The sequence below is a fragment of the Dermacentor andersoni genome, chromosome 1 (assembly GCF_023375885.2).
Source record: "Dermacentor andersoni chromosome 1, qqDerAnde1_hic_scaffold, whole genome shotgun sequence".
Lineage (NCBI taxonomy): Eukaryota > Metazoa > Arthropoda > Arachnida > Ixodida > Ixodidae > Dermacentor > Dermacentor andersoni.
Window position 1 is genome coordinate 358,370,735 of NC_092814.1, and position 12,620 is coordinate 358,383,354.

Genomic DNA, 12,620 nt, shown 5'->3' on the forward strand with positions numbered 1-12,620 from the left:
ATGACATTGACTGCGCACAGCGCCCTTTTTATGGCGTCGAAGGCAAGGTACCGACAAAGCGGCAGAGTCCACACTCAAAACAGCCATCACATGATTATAAAACTCTCACTCGGCCCGAGTGAAGACGATAAAGAAATGGCGCGAGAGTAAACTGTGACTGCACTTCCAACCTTCTTGTACATATTGTTACGGACGAGGCGTGTTTATTTACAGATGATGGATGAGATGGATGAGGCGTAGGTGACAAACAGTAAGATGTCATCCCACTTCTTATGATTGGATGATACATGCATGTTGGTCAGGGCGCGGTTGGTACGTTTGACAAGGCCATTCGTCTGGGGATGATATGGTGTTGAGTGGCGGAACTTCGAAGTGTAGAGTCTAAGCAATTCTTCCACGGCGTCGGCGACGAATTGGCGACCACGGTCGCTGATGATTACGCGAGGCGGACCTTGGCGAAGAATTACGTAGCGTAACAAGAAGGCAGCGACTCAAGCGGCTGTGGAGGAATATATCGCAGCGGTTTCCGCGGTCTAGTAAGGTGATCGACACAGACGATGACCCACCGATTATTGTTCGAAGATCGTGGAAATGGTCCGAGCAGGTCGATACCGACTTGCTCGAAAGGTGTAGGCGGCGCTACATGATGAAGAAGGCCTTGCGGAGCGCTTGTAGGTCTCTTGAGACGCTGCCACTTGTCGCAGCTCGACACGTATTGTTTAATAGAATGTCGCATCTTAAGCCAGTAAAACCGCTCCTGTGTTCGATGTAAGGTGCGAATGAATCCAAGATGGCCTGACGTCGGATCATCATATGACACGCAGAACGTCACATTGCAGACTTTCGGGAACAATCACTAAATACCGCGCGCCACTTGCTTAGTAATTTGTCATGTATAACAGTCATTCGCGAAGACAAAAGCGACCACTGGCCTTGGGACTGCAGACATCGGCGAACAGGGGTTCCAAACATAAGACAATGCGCTGTTCCCGCTTGAAAACGGTGGCGCCAGGAAACGTGTGAGAAACAGCAGCAAAGCCGGTGTCGAGATTGTCCGCGTTATCCTCCGTTGTGAGCAGAAGAAGGCGAGAAAGGCAGTCAGCATCAGCATGACGTCTTCCACTTTCGTACGAAACAATGAAGTCAAATTCTTGGAGCCGTAAAGCCCAGCGTGCTAGACGACCGGAAGGGTCACGGAGGGTATAAAAAAGCCAACATAAGGAATGGTGGCCGGTTACAATAGTGGATGGGCGCCAGTAGAGGTAGCAACGACACTTCTGAACAGCAAATACAGCCGCTGAACATTCTTTGTCTGTCACAGTGTAGTTTGGTTCAGCCGTGCTGAGAGAACGGCTCGCATGGCAACCACATACTCTTCATTATTATGGCGCTACACAAGCACTCCTCCGATGCCGATTCCGCTGGCGTCACTGTGCACTTCAGTAGGAGCAGACGGCTCGATGTGACGAAGAATGGGTTCTGATGTGCGCAGAAACTTTGAGTTGGGAGAATGCCGCGTCGCATTCAGGTGCCCACTCGTATGAACTGCCTTTTCGCAAGAGGCTTGTCAATGGATAAACAATGTCCGCGAATCTGGGCACGAACCGTCGAAAATAGGAGCATAATTCCAGGAAGCTGGGTAGTTCTTTCAGTGTCTGAGGTGGCTTAAGGCACCTATCTCTATTTATCCCTACCCTATTTTTATTCGGACGTAATGGTCTCTAAGTTTGTGCTCTGAAGCAGCACAGGTGACAGTCGGGCACGTCGAACTGTCATGTTGTTTCTCCGCGCTGACCGATACCGAGAAGTTCTGGCCATCTAGTTCAGCTATAGCGCGGTCAAAAAGCGCCACCACGTGACACACTGAAACCTTCATACCTCGAAATAAAAACTCGAAAGTAGCAACGACACAATGATGTACTATATTTAGGCGCCCTGTGAAAACGTGACACACACTGCACTTGGGTCAGACCAGCAGACTCACGTTCTGCTTACCGAAAAAAACTTGACCCCTGACAGCCACTGGGTTTGCATGGGAGGCTTTGTTCCTTCTAACTTATTTTCCTGTTTGAAGGTATATAGTCACACTTGCGTTATTTTGTTATTGTAAGGGCGATTCGCCACACAGTTCTCGGATGCCACGCAATGGCAACAGCTACGCTACAAACTTTGGTCTCTGGGCCGTCAACCATTGTCAGTCGAGACGATAGTCGGACCATCGCCACTTAGCAGCCTGCCGGGAAATAAAAGCTTTCAGTGCAGTGAAAAACGTTTGTATAAGTATGGACATGTGCTCAAAAGATGACGGACAATTTTATGCAGTGGCTCGCCTTCGTTGTTCATACATTTTTTTTTTTTTTTTTTGCTTGTATGAGCTAGTGTTTCAGCGAGATAAAGGTTTCGTTTGTGTTAATTTTTTTTGTTGATGTTTTCTGTACAAGCCAATCGGTGTAACCGGAGGCGTTGTGCTTGCAAACTCTCCATTTGGACTCCCTTTGACTTGCAGCTACCTCGGTGATATTCGATTCGCATGCTAGTATAAAGAGGCTTAATTTGATTTCCTAAACTGCGTACAGTCATTGACAAATAATTTTTGAGGGAGTCTAGGTCTGTTTCTATGCGCAATTTTGAATCGAAATTTTGGAAATTCCACACGCACATATGCGTAGTTTGAACTTTGCACACTGTTTCGAAGGTTAATTCACCCATTAAACAAAAGAGAAAGCGCCTTTGCATGAGTGACGCGCGGCTCAGCGTCTGCGAAACCGCTGCGGTCGGCCGCTACAAGGGTACTGCTGCTACAGCCACAGAAACGCTATAGCCGCTAGGGCTCTCCGTGCTAACGATCACGTGGCCGCTGGCTAAATTTCTGGCCACGGCATTAAGATGAAAGTAGCATATTTAACAGGGAGAGGCGGGCTAGTTGGGGGTCGATATTGGAATTCATTATGTAACCGCGCGAGCGACAACGGTGTGTTTCCGTCTTCCGTTGTCGTTTGCGCGGTTACATAATGCATTCCAATTCAGATGAAAGCGCAAAGCGAGAACGCTGGGGTAGCGAGCTTTGGGTTGCACGCTGAAGAACCCTACGAGGTCAAAATTAAACCGGTGCCCTCCCCCCCTCCCTCTATAACGATTGTCGGCCTATGCGTTGCCTTCGGACGTTAAGTGACGTTTTCAGTCAATCAACATCTAGAGGCTATTTCCTCTATCAATACCCGGCTTATCGCCTCGCAGAATATTCACGATTGACTATTTGAACGTAAACCCCGCCCATGTCCGGCTCACGCTTACTGAAGGCACCGGTGCTTGGCGTTCCGAATCCCTGGGAATTCTGAAACACTGTGACTAAAGCAGCTGAACAATTCGGCACCAAACGATGTCGGCGAGGTATTTCTCGGGCGATGGTTGTGTAGGCAGCGAACATACCAAGGCCCCGAGTGCACGTACAAGTCCCACTTGAGTTGGCACATTCGCGAGCTTCGCGGACTTTAATCGCGCGTAGCGCATATGCAACGAAAGCAGTGGAGCTTGCGCGTAACCGACGTAACCCTCGCTATATCGTCTGTGTTCTGCTTTTGGCATCGCTTGAGAGATACGTGTACAAAGCTATGTTCAGTGCGTCATTTTTTTTTTGTTCGCCTTTATTTTCTAGGAAAACGAGAAAATAAGGGAGACCCGATTTCGAAAGGAAAAGAAATACTTTTGCGGGTTTTCCGTATGGCCGAGAAAAGCAGAAAGAATGCTAAAAAGAACCGAATGGTGAGCGAAGAAGTTTATGTATGGGGCAACAGCAAAAATAAACTGCGATAACTACAATAGGAAGCACTTTTTGAATGCGCGACTCGCTGTGACTCAGGCGTGAATCATGTCTAGCGCGTACAACACGCCATTGCTGTTTTAATCTGAAGACTGCGAGAACAATAGAATTGAACCACAATACCGAGGCTCAGCACTGACTACGGCTAGTATTCTCTTAATTTCAGAAAAGAAAAATCAGGTGCTTACTGCTAAAGAAAAGATAAATACATTACTCCTCCCTCCTTTCTACGAGAAAAATCTACAGCGACACGTGACGCGTATAGCGCTGTAACGACTGTCCCTCGAGGACGCGTTTCGACAGTTTTCAACGAGGCCAGGCCCGTGGCAACGCATTATACGCTGCGGTTATATTGTCGCCCAGTTACGGTCGTGTTTTTCATTTAATTGCCGAGTTCCCATCGCTTGGAATTTGTACTTGCTTTTTCTTAAGGCGTCATTTTCACTGCCGTTCTGAAAAAAAAAAAAAAAAAAACTGCCCGTGGGATACAATATATTGGTTTTTCTTATGACAGAGTTAGCGTGGACCCTTTCATGAAGGTGGCACACGCCAACTCTAAAGGGTTGGCCAAGGATCGTGCAACAAAATATGCCAAGTTAGAGCACATACTTGTCAAGACGAAAACCAAATTAAACGGTACTTTAAGATGACAGGTTAGCGTAAAAAATTGGAATGTAGAATGTAATAATGAAAATATAGAAGTAGAAGAAAAAGAAACAAAGAGGTGCATATTTAATAGAAACGGCTTGAACCTATAAAAGTCTTCAAAAGAGGAATACTCCCGTCACGGTGCCCAAGGATCGAGTCACCGAAACAGAGCTGAAATCAAAACCAACACGATGCAGTGTTATTTCGGAGTTCCCTGTAACAAAATTAGAAGATCGTTGGCATGAAAGTAGAAAATGATCTGACGAGCCCTGCTGATGTAAAAATTGAAAACCAGCAAAAGCAACGCCAGAGACCATGCAGGGCAGAAAGGCTCGGGTGCTTGACTTTGCCTAAGGCGCCTAAGGCGCTTTGCTTAGACGGTCGATCGAAAACTGGAATTCATTACCTGGCTCCATTCGCTCATGCTCATCCCAAATTTTTGCAACCGCCATCCCAAATGCATGATGGTGCTCACCCATGCCTGGCAGCATTTGTATAACTTATTGTGTATTTTTCTTTCATCAGTGCTCTTTAAAAGCGTTCACTTGTGTTTACCGCTGTATACTCCAATGCATTTTCTGTACCTTTTCTTAACCCACTTCTACTATAACGCAAATTGCGCTGCAGTATGTATAAATAAATAAATAAATAAATAAATAATTAAATAAATAAATAAATAAATAAATAAATAAACAAAACCACTCTGTATGTGTGTGTGTGTCTGAGAGAGAGAGAGAGAGAGAGAGAGAGAGAGAGAGAGCTAACGGAAAGGCAGGGAGGTTGATCAGGCTGAGCCCGGCTGGCTACCATCATCTGGGAAAAGGGGAAAGGAGCAATATGAGAAGCACTAGAGAAGTTCACATTTGTAATGGGTACGCACACAATAATGCAACGTTCATCCTTCACCTCATCACAAGCGGTCGTATAAGCTGGTTCATGTTAAAGATCAGAGCAGTGCTTTTGTGGCTTTGCACATCGCAGACGCACGAGACCACGGTTCCAAGATCTCCTCTTCCGTGAAAGTCATGTCATCTATCAGTGCCCTAAAACTGTCCCAGGGGCAATCCGTTCATCTTCGTGTGTTTGGCAGTCATACAGAACTGCTTAGACGCTCGTCTTTGGAACATGTGAGGCCTGAATGTGAATGTGCAAAATGGGTGTGTTCGAGCTAGAACGTTCTATGCGGGCCTATGGCCTCTGTGTGCAGTGCGCGTACATTGCACTACAGGTATCACGTGATAGACGCTCTCTCTCTTTTTCTCTCTCTCTCTCTCGCTATATATATATATATATATATATATATATATATATATATATATATATATATATATATATATATATTATAGTTCACGGTAATATAGCTTCGTCACCTGCCATCTACCTTTCACTTTAAGTGGCTTAACTACGAAATGATTAACGAGACCTCTCAGTATGTTTTTTAAATCCTATAATTTTTCGCTGTTCGATTAGAGCGCCCTGCGATGTTTTTTTTTATTTTCGTTTTTTTTTTATAGCACGCTGCTCTACTTTGTCTCGTTTTACTTAAGACTCTTTTGCTTATCATCTCGTTCTTTCTCCTCTCTTTCCCTTTTCTTCATCCCATCTTCCATTTCTACGTTTCTATCCCCTCGTTCTTGAACAGTAGTCAGCGTTGGGCCTTTATCGGTAGCAGTTGCCAGCCTGCTCCTTCGCTTCTTTTCCTTTCTAATGTTTGCATATCTACACGTCGTCAAGGCAAATGATAAAATGAGGCCCGTTGTAGCGCATATATTATACGGGGTAACCAGGGGCTCGGCATTAGCATGTGACGCTGTTGCAATCGCAGCGCCAGCGAACGCGCTAGGCATTCTAGTTTCAACGCGTACAGCGATGCCTCACTTGATGATTGCGACGAGAACAACAAACGTCGACCAGTATAGTATCTTCGGACGCCTCTGAAAAACGTCTGCCAAGCATCCATACATTCATTCGCGTTTACAACGCTCCCCGGCATCGCACGAGCGTTCTCGGCGCCACAGACGATTTAATCTTTCTCTCGTCCTCGCCCTTCCTTCGCAGCCGACAGCCGGCTGGTGCACCAGGGCGTGTGCGACTACTGCTTGTTCGACGGAGAGGGCAACTTCACCAGCTACGGCTACCCGCTCGACTACCCTCCGCTGCTTGAGTGCACTTACCGCGTCAAGCGGGTGGGCGGGGCCTGTTCGCTGCAGGTGCACTTCCACGACTTCGACCTGGAAGAGTCGCCCGGGTGTCGCAACGACTACCTGGCCGTCGCCGACAAGAGGTTCTGCGGACGGCGGCGATACCGTGGCCACACAGGTACGCGACAAATACGCCGCCGGTACGATCAGCGTGAGAGGCGCCGTGACATGCTTTGACGTGAAAAAACGAAAGAAAGAAGGAAATCGTTCTCCACCGCTTCATTTTGAGCATGATGTGCTCTAAAGGGACACTGCATAGCGACACTAAATGAGCTTCTGCCAACAAAATATGATTTCAAAACTTTATTTTCTTTGGCTGAAGGACGTTGATTTCCAGTGCAGAAACGGAAAGGCAATGCCATCGGTCCTGAATTGCGGGCCTTCACGGCAGCGCCATACGTCTTTGTGAAGACAAAGATTTCACATTTTTAATCTGTAGAGAGAAATGCTTTTAAACCTCTGCAACGCAGTGTAAATCTTGTTCATGTTGAAGCTTTAGAATGATCGAGAGCAGACGCTGTCCAACCCATGACGTCACGAGGAGCTAGTGCGGAAATTTCAAGGTTGCCTCGCACCCTATCGTTTGATTATGTGTGCTTTCTGGCTTACCAAGCGTCCGCACACGTAGAGTGACATTTTTGATAATCCGCCAGTCTAATTTAACAAGCTTAACTCAACATTCCTTTTTAGTGTTGTAATTATTGTGTTAAGTCTCGAAGGTTGACAATCGCCTGAAATCAGTCTGGTTAGGGAAGACTTGAGTTCTCTGACAACTCGGCTGTTGACAGGTGCGAATGAAGACGGCGGCTACAAAAGAGACACGGACGAAGCCGTGTCATGAGGGTCATTTTTCATTATTTTTAGCGTCTCCCCCCCCCTTTTTTTTGTATCTCTCTATCGCAGTTGCCTGGTAATTATAAGGTACTATAAACTAGCTTCTTCAGCGGCGCTGTTCGGACACACAAATTTAGGCTAACTTTACCAAAACCAACGAACTAGGTTCATTCAAGTGAACGCGATGTTTCGGAACGACTCTGACATGCCGGGTCGGATTTAATAAGTCTACTTTGTTGGTCTTTGCGTAATTAGCCCAACTTAATGTGCTAAGTGCATGACACATGCGTGCAAGAAGCGAAAACCTCCGCATACCCTGCATTAAACGCGAGAACATATTGCTGTCATTTGCACGAACTACGCTTACAACACATCCCAATTAGATGCCGCTGCAGAAGACTTTGCAACAATTTCTGACACATTCCCCGTTGCTGCCATATTGGTGAGGGAGACGAATGATTTGTTTTTTTTTGTCGCATAGATGTCGTTGCTGTAACGCTGCATCAGCATTAGTTATTTCGCTAAGTATTAGCGCTGTCGTGCCCCCCTTTTTAATGCGTTAGCAGTCTCAGGGTACTTGCTACGTCAAAGTGTTTTTACTAGCGTGAAAGAAGCCCGCGAATACATGCGAAATGCCTCGAGCGGCCAGTCACGCGGCAATTTTGCGTGCATTCGCGGGCTTCTTTCATGCTCGGAAAAACACCTTGCGGAAGCGCCCCCGCAACAACAGCACTTCGTCATCGTCTCTTGTCTGCATGTTCTGTTCTGCATCGCGACAATACAAAAAGTTGTAATCGAAGCTTAAATTGAATGGGATGCGCGAAATTATGGGGGCAATATGTGGGCAAAGGTAAAAACGTACAAGGCTTAATTAGGAACGTTGTGGGTAATTATCAGTTTTCTGTTAATATTTTGCCCAATCCAGTTCGATCTTTCAAGAGAAGCGCCGTGAGCGAGAACTTAGTTACTCGGTGTATTCCTGTAAAACTTTGTACCAAGAAATCTATGTACGAACAGCCTTTCTATACGAACAGTAATCTTAACAGTTTCCCTGGAAACCGTGTTGCCATTCTGCCACTGTACTTTTCTTTTTCTATACACTTTTGTCTCCTAGAAATTGTGGACTTCCCTAAGGACAGAGACGAGGTGACGTTTTACCTGCACACCAATCCGCTCGTCTCGGGCAAGGGTTTCTGGATCGAGGTCACCCGGCGGCCCGGTTTCTGTGACACACGCAAGAATGTGGGTAAGTGCGTGACAATAAAAAAAATTCTGGCCGAACCATTCATATGGTGGCGGATTAGCGAGCGAAGCTGTTCCAAGCAACTATGGTGCAACTCCGCGTCCAGAAACGTTCTCCTGAACTAGAAGGAGGTGGCAACTCAAGCTTTTGGCGCTTGGATGCCGACTAGACCGACATAGCTGGACGCTTACGAGCCGCTTCCAGTGCGCGATCTTCATCGGCAGCTTGCGCTCGACGCCGGCAGTTAGACTCTCGCATCTGCTCTCATCGACGTTCTTTGCAGGCAAAGTCACCGGCCGCATTCTCCGCTTTCACACGGGCACGTTGTCGTTGTTGATAGTCGCGTCTCTGCAGTCGACGCCTCTCCTCGTACTCGGCTCGTTCTTCGGCCGTGCGCACAATGCGTGGTCTTCCCGTTTTTCCTATTTTTGTTGGAGTTGAAACAGTTGCAATGGTCTACCTCTGCAATGCACAATCCGGTACTTACGCACCGCGGCGCACATCGCCGTGTTTTCACGCCACAACTGCCGCGCCGTTGTATCGAGGGCGGACGACAGCAGACGCAGCCGGCTGCAACGGCGGCCAGCGCGAGTGCACTCCCCCACTCCGCAGGTGCGGCGCGCGGTGAAATCAAGTGTCCTTCCTTTCTTCTCCGCCGTACTATCGTTCCTTCTCTATTCGGCGCTCGCGCCACTTTTTGTTCACTTTACGGACGTTAGCCAGCCCAGATACCCCTTCCCCTCTACGAGACCACGCAGCGCCGCCATCTTTTCTGTTCACTTCATGGACGTTAGCCAGCCCAGATACCGCATAGGAGACCACACATACGGCTCATTCAAACAGGTCCGTCAGGTAAAGAGCTTCGCTGTAAAAGAAAAATAAAGAAAAAGAAAACGAAGAAAGACATCGCGAAATCACTTCCAAGTCGACCGCGAACCTAAGCAAAGCTAGACGCGTATGCAAGAAGCCACGAATCAATGGCGAAAATTCGAAAATGCATTGTTGCGTCATGCGGCATGGCGAAGATTATATGCTACGGACAGGTATAATTTTATTTCGAATAAGCGAGTACCTCATAAGCCTGCAATGATTTCGCATTTTTGATGCGAAAACGTCAAATGGCCCATTGAGCAAAAAAGCCGGCGTCTGTCGTCTGGACAAGCGAAAAACGGCACCTAAATTTCATTGGCTCCAAAGCCACGTCAAGAGCGTGCGTCTACGGAGCAGAGCGGGCGAAAGGGAACGCCTGCTGCCGCTGTAACGCGCCAGGTGTTGCGTGAAGGGAGGGGGCATAGTTGCAACGCCACGTCACCCTTGCGCTCGCTCGCGGAAGTTTGTGTTACGTGCTGAAGTGCCTTGGGCGACGTATATATAGAAAACGACGACGAAGCAGGTTAAAAGTATGCAAGCGCGTGCACCGGAGCACGTGCACCATTCACTAGAGGACGACGCCTCACTGCATGCGCGCTCGTGGCGTAGCAAAATAATAAATCAAGAAGAAAGCAGCGAATCGCGGAACGCCGAGTACGCAGCGAATCGGCAAATGACGCGTGGCTCCAGGAGCCTACAGAAGGAGAAGAGACTACGTCGGCAAGAGACACAGAGCTGAGAAGCGGAACGAGGAAGATGCGTTGGCTTGCGTTCGACGTCAACGTTCGGGAGGTGAACAGCTGTCGGAGGAACCCCGTCGAGCGCCAACGTACGAGAGGACCTCTTGACGACATGTCTTCCTCTCCCGTCAACCAGCCGACGAACCAGAGTCAGCTCGCCTGCCGCCTCCGCTAGTGAAGTTCCGTAGGACACCAGCCAAAGTGTGAGTGCGCTGTGGTAGTCGCTCAGAACGGTTTGCAGGCACGCCTGGTCTCGCTTCCCGATGTCCGTGCATTTTCACTTTTTATGTTTGAATATATGTGTGTGTGCTGTGATTGTCGCCATTCTTCCCTTGCTGCCCTGGAGGCGTCTCTGACTCTCAGAATTAAACCTGCTCCCTGTAGCACTTCGTAACACAAGCGCTACTTGGCCATTCGGAAAAAGTTTTGCTTGAATATCGCGAATCCCAAAGCGAGACTGGGACTGCGAAAAACACCGCGTCGAGAGCATGGCATTAATTTTGCCCCCAAGAGGTTCCTTATTGTGCACCTGAATTCAACTGCACGAGCGTACTTATTTATTTATTTATTTAATCCGATTCAAACTCGGTCGTCGAGTCCGGGAATTGAACTCCGCAACTCGTTCTCTGCACCAGAAAGTCGTAGGCATGGAATCAATGCGACGGTTCATTCCGAACAAGGAAGACGCCGTTAAGCCTCTCCCGCCTCCCTCTCTCTCCCTCCCAAATAACTTGCAGCACTTTATAGTGCACCTGCAACGCGTCCGTATATTTACACCCCTTTCGTAAGGCGATAAATCAAGGCTAAGCTGCGTCCAAGTGAAAGAATCAAAAAGCTCAATCGCCGTTTAAGCTGCAGCTTCTCGCGTGGATTGACCGGTAAATGCTAAAAAACCTAACGTGATTCGTTCCGACTGTTGAAATCATCTGATCAACACTCAGCGCGATATTCAGTACACTCGGCACGGAAAGGAGCACCATTTGTTTGGTGAAAAATTGTAGTTTAAAAGTATTTGGGCAGGCTATTTTTTAGCAGGTATTTTCGGCCTGGGAGTGCCACTCGGGGCCTTTCATTTGCTATTAAGTTTCCCCATTGCCGTTGTCGCGTGCGTGCCTGTTAATTAACGACGTGCCCACCGCTCCCCGTGGCGCAGTGGGGCCATGCGAGGAGCGCCACTCGCAGGAGGAGTTCCAGCTGTGGAGCCCGGGCTTCCCGGAGTCGTACGCGAGCAACCAGAAGTGCTGGTACTACATCCGCCGGGCCACGGACGCCGTGTGCGGCCTCGAGCTCACCTTCCTGCACTTCGAGCTGGAGCAGAGCGACAGCTGCATCTACGACTACCTCGACGTGGACGGACAGAAGCTGTGCGGATCCATAACGCCGGGCGCCGTCCGTGAGTCGGGCCCCATCCTTTCTCGGCATAACGCGAGCGCCATTTTAGTGCAGTGCGAGAGGCTGCCACAAAGAAGGTGTGCTCGGCAGCCTGGAAACTGCATGTAGCTACTACATAGCGGGTCGCTTTAATGCAACCGCACACTGTACTTGTATGGACACGGTTGCAGAGCGGTCTGTAGGGGCTTCTAAGTTGACCTGCAACTAGCTGCTATATGACAGGTCGCTTTAATGCAACCGCACACTGTACTTGTATGGACATGGTTGCAGAGCGGCCTGTAGGGGACTTCTAAGTTGCCCCTAACTTGCTCAATACGCAAAGGAAACAATTATGTCGAAGGAGCTGTGTGCTATGCGTGCTTGTGTTGATTAATTCATGGGGATCAACGTCCCAAATCAACACTGGCGCTACGACAGACGACTCGTAGGACGTGCTCTGTATAGTAATTTTGACCACCTGGAGAGCGTCGCTTGCTTAAGAGGAAGCTTTAGCTCGGGCCCAACTCCGATGCGGCCTATTCAAATACATGTAAAAACGCAAAAACGTTTTTCTGAGATAACCCCCTGGACCGATTTTAATGAAATTTGTTGCATTTGAGAGAGAAAGTTAAATTCTAGTGACTGTTGGAAGCGGAATATTGATTTAGGGCTTGAATTTTGTTAAAAGGATTTTCAAAAATTCAGACGTATGAAAAAAATAGAAGCACGAAGTTTACAAGCTAATAGCTCTGCATCAAAAACAGATATCGCGATTCTGTAAACGGCATCCATTAGACCATTCAAAGCGGAAAAATTTGATATGTCAGTTTACATCTTACGTGAATTTGTTACGTTGTTTACAAAGGTTCTGCAAAAGTTGTAATTACACATTA

The 12,620-nt window shown here is 47.9% G+C and overlaps 1 protein-coding gene across 1 annotated transcript in view; it reads left to right on the forward strand.

The window, feature by feature from the left end:
* LOC126516746 (uncharacterized) overlaps positions 1–12,620 on the forward strand; it is a 128,119-nt gene that overhangs the window by 23,366 nt on the left and 92,133 nt on the right. Inside the window, exons 3-6 of the mRNA XM_055063824.2 lie at positions 6,503–6,839; positions 8,429–8,451; positions 8,618–8,749; positions 11,510–11,749. Of these exons, the coding sequence (XP_054919799.1) occupies positions 6,503–6,839; positions 8,429–8,451; positions 8,618–8,749; positions 11,510–11,749 (732 nt within the window). The remainder of the gene's footprint in view (positions 1–6,502; positions 6,840–8,428; positions 8,452–8,617; positions 8,750–11,509; positions 11,750–12,620) is intronic.